Source organism: Physella acuta, unplaced genomic scaffold (genome assembly GCF_028476545.2).
Source record: "Physella acuta isolate Inbredline_101_S28 unplaced genomic scaffold, ASM2847654v3 ptg001797l, whole genome shotgun sequence".
Lineage (NCBI taxonomy): Eukaryota > Metazoa > Mollusca > Gastropoda > Physidae > Physella > Physella acuta.
Window position 1 is genome coordinate 8912 of NW_026733307.1, and position 9634 is coordinate 18545.

Genomic DNA, 9634 nt, shown 5'->3' on the forward strand with positions numbered 1-9634 from the left:
ATTGGAAATAGCGTAAATTAGTACTTCCGTTCAACGGAAATTACTCAAAATTTAACAAAGGGCTGAGAATGAGAAATTTTACTTACATGTGAAATTTCATTTATCTATCTAAAATAGTACTCAAGTTATAGGCTTTTGAAAAATTGAATGTAAAAAAGTTCCACTTCCGGTTATCAGAAAGCGCTGAAAAGTTGATACGGATCTACAAATTCGATACAATACTTATATACGAAATTTCATCAACCTAGCTGTAACGGTACTCAAGCTATCGTTTTCAAAGACACACACACACACACACACACACACAAACACGCACACAGACAAACGGACAAGATTGCAAAATTATGTTTTTCCGAATCAGCGAGGTGTAAAGCGTCGAGATTTGCAAAAATCTCGATTTTTTTTCACGATTACAATACTTTCTCTATACTTCGTATACGAGAAAGTAAAAACTGATCTGTTAAGGTACAGAAATTCTAATTAAAAATTTAGTAAAACAAGTTTAATTAGTTATATTGATAGTTCTACATTTTATTAGTTATGAGTTTGTGTAATGCATGGGACTTTAAAAGATGCAATCTGTTGAAATTAAAGTTTTCGAGGATTGACACTCTATAAATGGAAATTGTAAAATAAAACACACAAAAAAAAAGAAAAAAAAACTATGACTCTTTAAAAATGTTAATCTGAGCCAAGGACATCCTGTTTCCTTTACATTTTTTCCCCTTTCAAATAATATTTCCCAAATCTTTAACATCATTTTTTCAAATTAAATTGTGTTTGTCCTCCGTTTTCATAGCTACAGAGCCAGTGAAAAGAATCTATTGAATAATCCATAGCCTCGCTCAAGGCGTTTTGTGGAGTGAAAGGTAGGGCTTCGCTGAACCGTAACACCAATCAATGGTGTGCACTAAATACCAGAACATGAAATTGAAACTACGTGACAGCTGTCGTGATTCTCCGTTTTCGGTTACCACGCTTAGGGTGAGAAAAAAAATCGACCCCAATATTAAGTTTTCGTCTATGGCGTTACTAACGCGTGTGTCAGCATGGGACTGTGATGTCGCAGAATGTTGCGCTTTCTAATGTTAATAAGTTGACAAGGAATGTCATACCTCAGCTTACACGTTTCTGTCTTTTAAAAACAGAGATTTCTTCTTGAATGTTATTTGACATTATAGATCGTAATGATTTTTATAACAAAGAAACTCATTAAATTATTGTACAATTACAGACAACAACACATTTGTTCCACATTTTTATTTTATTTACAATTTCACATGTCTTAGTTCTGAATATTTCTTACTAAATCATGCAGAAAATACGCTTAAAAATATGCAATAATTGATTAAGAATTGTGTACAAAATTGCGTTCTTTGATTTTAATAATTATTAATTTTATAAATTTTATAATTTTAGATAAAATCAGTTGTTAATTCTATTTTTTTTTAAATATATCAAAAGCATATTCGATTTCCAGAAAAAAAAATTAATGCATTGATTCAAAATTTAGAATACAATAAAGGTTCAGCGTTATTTAAAATTGCTTCAATATAATCATATTACCCTATATATAATACCGACTGTAACAAAATTACCCCCTCCCATAACCTACTTCAGTCAATATAATGTGTACGATCCACTCAGGTAAAATGCTGCAATCCTTTAACGTGAAGACAAATGAAATTTTTAAAATATCTTATTTATTCCAATCAATGTTTCTTGACTTTAAAGTCTACCCCCTGCTTGTCAAGCCAGTCATTATCCCACCAATAACGATGAGGGTTCCACCGACGATGCTCAGGATAAAAGAATAACCGATGTTGGCATACACCGACACTGGGTCGTACAGCTTGGTCCCCCAGACGATAATTCCAATCAAAATAAACACAACTGAAAAAAGTAGCAAATAATTTGTATATCAAGGTGTACTCATTTATGTAATAATCTTTTTCCAATAATCCATATCTTTATCTCTCTCTCTCTCTCTCTCTCTCGCTATATATATATATATATATATATATATATATATATATATATATATATATATATATATATATATATATATATATATATATATATATATATATATATATGAAAGTAAGTGGGTTTGTGGGTTAGTCCTTTATCGCCACGAAACTTTGGGAAGTTGTTGAGGATACTCCAGAATAGGTTTCTGTGAACAAAAATATTTCAATTTCGCCATGGCGGCGCCCCGGCAGGGTACGATGCGATTTTTTCCTTAATACTGTACATAAAAATAAACGTCTAATGCGATTGATCCGAGTGTCATGAAACTTTGGGAAGTTGATGCAATTACTTCAGGGAAGGATTCTGCGAACCATACAATTTCTTATGGGCAGTTACCGGGAGGATGCGATTTTGTGTTATACACGGTTTGGCGCCAGAATTCCAAAGCATGTATTTTAGCACTTGGTATTTGTTAAATGAGAGTCCTGCATAGCGGGTAATACTATATTCAGCGGTAAAACTGAAACAGGCGCAGCCGCCGGCAACCCGGCCATTGCTTGACTCCAAGCGCCTGTCACCACGATGGCGTCTGCGATCTTTTTTTAAAAAAGGCTATACACTAAAGACACGATGAGCAACAATAATTGTTGACTATATCGAATCAGACGCGTCCACGGGCGCCTTGGTAGATTGCGATATGGCGCTCCGGACTATCATGTGAGCGTCATGGCGCCAGAGGCGTAGCGACCCTTTCCGGCGCCCGGGGACATACTTTCAATTTGGCGCCCCCTTGGGAGCAAATTTTCGATTTGCACCCCCCCCCCCTCGAACTTTTCATTTGCACCCCCCCCCCCTCAAACTTTCGATTTGCACCCCCCCCCCTCAAACTTTCGATTTGCACCCCCCCTCGAACTTTTCATTTGCACCCCCCCCCTCAAACTTTCGATTTGCACCCCCCCCCTCGAACTTTTCATTTGCACCCCCCCCTCAAACTTTCAATTTGGCGCCCCCCCTAAGGTCCGCGCCCGGGGACATATGTCCCCCCCCCCCGCCCCCCCCTCGCTACGCTACTGCATGGCGCCTTAGTTCGTTTTAAACAAATGCGATAGATTGTGAATAAACTAGGCATTGTAGGCGTTTATTAAATTGAATTATTCGAGTCTGCCGGCGTCGCGGCAGGGAACGATTTGGTACCTCGGGCTATCTCGTGAGCCCTTTGGCGCCTAAGATCATTTTAAACAGTGCGATAGACGATGGATAAGATTGGGGTATTATAGGTGCGTCTTAGAATACAGGATTAGTCAGAATTTATATAAGTCTGGGTCTAGTGTGCCCAGTGCGGCACCTTATGGTGTCATCCCCCCCCCCCCCTTTTTTTTTGTCTCTGTAAACTTTGCAGTTAGGGTAAACCCCACCTCCCGGTAAGGGCTTTGGAGTGTCCACATTTAATACTAACGATGTTTATATATAGTCAGTTGTTAATACAGCTTTATGAAGGGATTAGCCATTCTGGGTTAAGTCAGACTTGCCCTGACTCCAGATAGGTTATAGTCCAAGGGGTAGATTAGAGTTATTTCTTACATTGTCAGGACTTACACACATACACAAAGACACACATACACACACACACACACACACATATATATATATATATATATATATATATATATATATATATATATATATATATATATATATATATATATATATACTAGGCATACTGCCTAGCTTCGCTTAGGTTTTTAAATAACATTTGAGAATTTGAATACTTAATTATTTAGCGATGGATTTGGTGTTGAGTGCTTTAATTTAAACAGTAATGCTAACTTTAGAAAAAAAATGTTTTAGTTTGTCATTTAAATACCGTTCTCAGAAAAATATCGGAAAGTACTCAATGTATAAGTAAAATGGAATTAGAACTACACAGCTTCCATGAACAGTACATCTCATAGTTTTTATTACATTGCCTTTTGAAATTTATTTATTTATTTAATTGGGATACGTAACTAAATTAACAACTTAATTTTGTACTAAAACAAATGCTATACTTCGTCATTTTCTGTTTCTGTTTAAAATAGTATACAATTATTTGAAAAATAATAATTTAAAAAACGTTACCTCCCTTGAAAACTGAACGTATGACGTATGTCTTTGTTTTTTTTTTTTACAAACAGTTGCTATGCTTATATAAGAAATTACGGTATATGAACATATTTAACAACTATAATGGCTGTTTCCGACGGGATTAAAGTTTTTTTGTTAGCCTCCAGGGTCGGTCTACGACGTCACATCGTTCGTCAATTTATTTATATATATATATATCTCATATAAGGAGAATTTCACTCAAGATCATCTTTTAGCCCTCGTCGAGGGCTTTGAGTCTGACCAACAGTTTTTCCATACGGCCTAGTCATCTATAGTAGTGTATGCAAAAAATTAGCCAGATATACTGAGCTTAAGTACCCTAAAGTCTGCGTTGAAATGACCCTCTGTTTTTCCCATAAAATACAAAGATTATATAGGGAAATACAACTGGTCAGTTTTGACCCCTTTACGAAGTTTCCCAGATATGCCGAGTTTTTTGTGACACCCCAAGGTGTTCTCCTACCACCTCACAAAATTTCAAGGGGGGTCGTCGGAGGAATTTTTTTTTCGTAATAGAGCTCATATAAAGAGAATTTCACTCGCGGTCACTTTTTAGCCCTCGTCGAGGGCTTTGAGTGTAACCGACAGTTTTCCCTAAAGGTCAAGCCATTGACCTAGGAGCATGCAAAAAATTAGCCAGATATACTGAGCTTAAGTACCCTAAAGTCTGCGTTGAAATGACCCTCTGTTTTTCCCATAAAATACAAAGATTATATAGGGAAATACAACTGGTCAGTTTTGACCCCTTTACGAAGTTTTCCCAGATATGCCGAGTTTTTTGTGACACCCCAAGGCGTTCTCCTACCACCTCACAAAATATCAAGGGGGGTCGTCGGAGGAATTTTTTTTTCGTAATAGAGCTCATATAAAGAGAATTTCACTCGCGGTCACTTTTTAGCCCTCGTCGAGGGCTTTGAGTGTAACCGACAGTTTTCCCTAAAGGTCAAGCCATTGACCTAGGAGCATGCAAAAAATTAGCCAGATATACTGAGCTTAAGTACCCTAAAGTCTGCGTTGAAATGACCCTCTGTTTTTCCCATAAAATACAAAGATTATATAGGGAAATACAACTGGTCAGTTTTGACCCCTTTACGAAGTTTTCCCAGATATGCCGAGTTTTTTGTGACACCCCAAGGTGTTCTCCTACCACCTCACAAAATTTCAAGGGGGGTCGTCGGAGGAATTTTTTTTTCGTAATAGAGCTCATATAAAGAGAATTTCACTCGCGGTCACTTTTTAGCCCTCGTCGAGGGCTTTTAGTGTAACCGACAGTTTTCCCTAAAGGTCAAGCCATTGACCTAGGAGCATGCACAAAATTAGCCAGATATACTGAGCTTAAGTACCCTAAAGTCTGCGTTGAAATGACCCTCTGTTTTTCCCATAAAATACAAAGATTATATAGGGAAATACAACTGGTCAGTTTTGACCCCTTTACGAAGTTTTCCCAGATATGCCGAGTTTTTTGTGACACCCCAAGGCGTTCTCCTACCACCTCACAAAATATCAAGGGGGGTCGTCGGAGGAATTTTTTTTTCGTAATAGAGCTCATATAAAGAGAATTTCACTCGCGGTCACTTTTTAGCCCTCTTCGAGGGCTTTGAGTGTAACCGACAGTTTTCCCTAAAGGTCAAGCCATTGACCTAGGAGCATGCAAAAAATTAGCCAGATATACTGAGCTTAAGTACCCTAAAGTCTGCGTTGAAATGACCCTCTGTTTTTCCCATAAAATACAAAGATTATATAGGGAAATACAACTGGTCAGTTTTGACCCATTTCCCGATTTTTCCCGGACATGGCGAGTTTTTTGTGACACCCCAAGGCGTTCTCCTACCACCTCACAAAATTTCAAGGGGGGTCGACCTCGCTACACTACTGTGTTGGAATATTATAATGAGCAAAATGTGAATGCCAATTCTGTAGACGTGTAAGAGGACGTTATTGTTGGAATATTATAATTAGCATGGGTTGATAGAAGGCTATCTTTTAATTTTTTTATTCTCTGAACGTACTGTTTACTAACGATAATTTTTAATCAACTATTCCGCAACATTTTACACGTGTCATCACGTTCATTAGGTGCGCAAAGGTTCAAGTCATGAACCTAAATTGTGAATTTTTTTTATTTAAAGAACTGAAAATAAAAATGCATGCATTCATAAAGTGCTAATTGGTAGGTAAATCACGGATATTTTAAATACTAAATTTTATTAATTGTATGTACTAAAGATACTGTTTAATAATCATTATTCTATCTTTCGGTTTGCGGACAAGCTGGGGTTTTTATAGTCATTCACTGAATCAGGCGCGTCCACCGACGGTTTGTTTACTTTTGTGTTTGTGTTCTGTTTGTGATGTGTTTGTGTTGTGTTTGTGTTGTGTTTTGTTTTGTTCTGTTCCCAAGTTGGTACATTTAAAAAAGATTTACCTTGGCGGAGCACGGGTACGCAGCTAGTATATATATATATATATATATATATATATATATATATATATATATATATATATATATATATATATATATATATATATATATATATATATATATATATATATATATATATATATATATATATATATATATATATATATATATATATATATATATATATATATATATATATATATATATATATATATATATATTGTTTTTACTCACATGAAATAATGGAAGTGGCAGTGGTAATCAGATGAAAAGAAGCAATCGCTTCTCTACCAGAGATTTTGTGAAAGATATCAATTCCTCCTGATGCTATTGCAAAAAAGCTAATTAGCATACCAATTATAGCCATTGCTTCGCATGCTTTAATACTGTCCATGTCGAAATTTAAACCTAGATCTAGAAGAAAAATTAATATTTTATAGTTTTATGAAAAATGTACAACTAGAAAGTGTGTTATAGTTACAGTGCGAAAATACTAGTCTCAAAAAGCACGAAATTACTCTCTCTCTCTATCTTTCTCTCTCTCTCTGTATATATATATATATATATATATATATATATATATATATATATATATATATATATATATATATATATATATATATTCGAACTGTATAAACCTACTTTGCCACAGTGTTAAACCTTAATCATAAAAGAAATGTTCTTTTAAAACTCTCGTGAAATCAATATTAATTTCACAAAATCAGATATCCTAAAGAATTAAGCTGAGAGGAAAACACCTCACAGCACATGAAGTAGACCAAACCCCAACCCATTTTACCGACATACCAATTCCCACCACTACACACTCCCGACACATGAACATCACTCCGAACAAAACCCTGACAACCTACACTCCATTATCATAGCCACACCACGCAAGTTTAAGTAGTAAGACGATACAACGTATGCAAGAACGTGGCATTTTTTTGTTCTAGTAGCTACTAAGTATTGTATAATTAAAACGTATTTAAATGTTAAATACAGTAAATAAAAAGAAGACACCATTCATTATGCAACAAATACTTTATTTTCATAAAATGGCTACCGCGGAAAAACTTTTACGGCCTATTGAAAAGTTTATACAGTATAAAGCTAAATTTTCCGTCGGCTATAACTTTAACGATGTTTCTGTTATTTGTATGGTTCCAACACTATCACAATATTCAATACGAAACGCTTGATAGTTCTTCTAAGTTTAGAAAATAGCGAATTTATCTAGATCTGCCGATAAACTAGATTTAAGCTGTCGGAGAATTGTAGGGCCAAACCAAAATAAATTAGTTAAAAACAAAAACATGTATAAAACACAAAACATAAATTGAGTTTCTTATTAAAATATTTCAGGCCTTAAATATTTCATATAAATCTTTATTTCATATCAATGGATTTGGTAAATTAGGATATAAGCTTCCCTTCGAACTTATATTAAAAAACATAATATTAAAACCTAACTTAAAATAAGCCAATTTTTTTCCCGAAATTAACATGCTTTACCTGGGTGTAAGACGGTAGCTTCACCTACCCCCTCCTGGTCATTAGCCCCCAAATCAATTACCTCCACCCAGTTACAACCCTGTGTACTTACCCCACTACACAATACAAATTATACCAGTATCTATTCCTTTCTTTCCCCATAGCCATCTCCAAATCCCTAACCTTATTGCTAAATCATATGCTTATCCTTAATCTTCACTCTTACCATATTCTTCATTGTAAACTAGGGGAAAACTTCTTTTAAAAAATGCCACCATACCTACTTCATGGACATAAGAGTGTTTTAAACATTGCCCCTTTGAGCAGATCTCCCATAGACCTACGCCTAAACTGCCTAAATCACTTTTGAACACTATCCATTCGGGCGTGGCCAGTCCTACAATGTGCAGTATAACGCCAACAAAGAGAAGAACAAGCGCAACAATAGATCCAACTTGAGTCGACATCTCTGTGTGCGAAATAAAACATATCTAAATCACATTATTTGCAACACAGTTTTGTAAAAATTAAAAAAAAAACTGACCACATTTTGAAATAAACAGCGATACATAATTTACATATTAAAACAGAAGAGAAGATATATGCAACGAACCCGTATAGTATGTATGAAGAACTTGGCGTTAACTAAATGAACGAATATCTCCTTACCAGAACCTAAAATATGTTTTGCGCTTTCAACAATCGCTATGATTGGTTATCCTAAATTGTAATCGTCCAATCAAACCTGTTCAGCCCTCCCCCCCCCCCTATGTACCTGACAGGTAAGTGAACCACGCTTTTAATATCTAGGTCGATGGATGAAATAACCTAAAAAATTCTGGGAATTCCAGTTTTATTTTGTGTGCGACGCGAAAAGGACATTTAAAAAAAATAAAAAAAATAAAACGAATAAAAAAAAATTGAAACCAGTATCCAAGATCTGGCACGAGTAATGTAAAAATAAACACAGATTATAGATAACTAGCCCTCATTTTACATATATTTTCTTTTCACCATTATGGGTTGTAAATATGAAGAGAAAAATGAAATCTTATTGTGTGGTACTTATAATTTTATTCTATACTGAAGAGCCCCACATATAGTGTGTAAGACAATATGTGTAGAACGTTATGTCAACAATTTTAAATGACAAAACGCTTGATGATATTAAAAGTAACGCAAGTCATGGGATTGTGATGTAAATCGTTGTGCTATACCATCACTCCTATTGCGTGTAACACAACATAGAATATGGCCTACTTAGGCTCCCCTACCCGATCGTGTGACATAATATTATTAATATATGCAACATCTCTAACAAAAACTATTGCAGAACTGCATCGACGCTGAGCGGTTATGTGGGATAACTCTTTTACCTAATATGCTATGGCGTGACAAACATTTTAACTATTCTACTATGGCGTGACAAACAATTTAACTATTCTACTACGGCTTGTAACACAGTGGCGTGGCGAGGTCGGGACTTAATGGTGCGGCACTTAATGGTGTCACACCCCAGAGGCGTAGCGACCCTTCCCGGGGACAAACTTTCAATTTCCCATTTGCACCCCCCCCCCCCACCCGTCAAACTTTCTATTTGCA

General features: G+C 35.6%; 1 protein-coding gene across 1 annotated transcript; it reads right to left on the reverse strand.

Moving 5' to 3' along the window:
* Positions 1 to 1285: 1285 nt before the first annotated feature.
* On the reverse strand, positions 1286 to 6943 carry LOC131930539 (uncharacterized). Its single transcript, XM_059287073.1, has 2 exons — positions 6773 to 6943; positions 1286 to 1893 (listed from the first exon to the last, which is right to left on the reverse strand). Exons 1-2 carry the CDS (start codon positions 6930 to 6932, stop codon positions 1736 to 1738), a joined length of 318 nt encoding a protein of 105 aa, XP_059143056.1. The 5' UTR covers positions 6933 to 6943; the 3' UTR covers positions 1286 to 1735.
* Positions 6944 to 9634: the final 2691 nt, after the last annotated feature.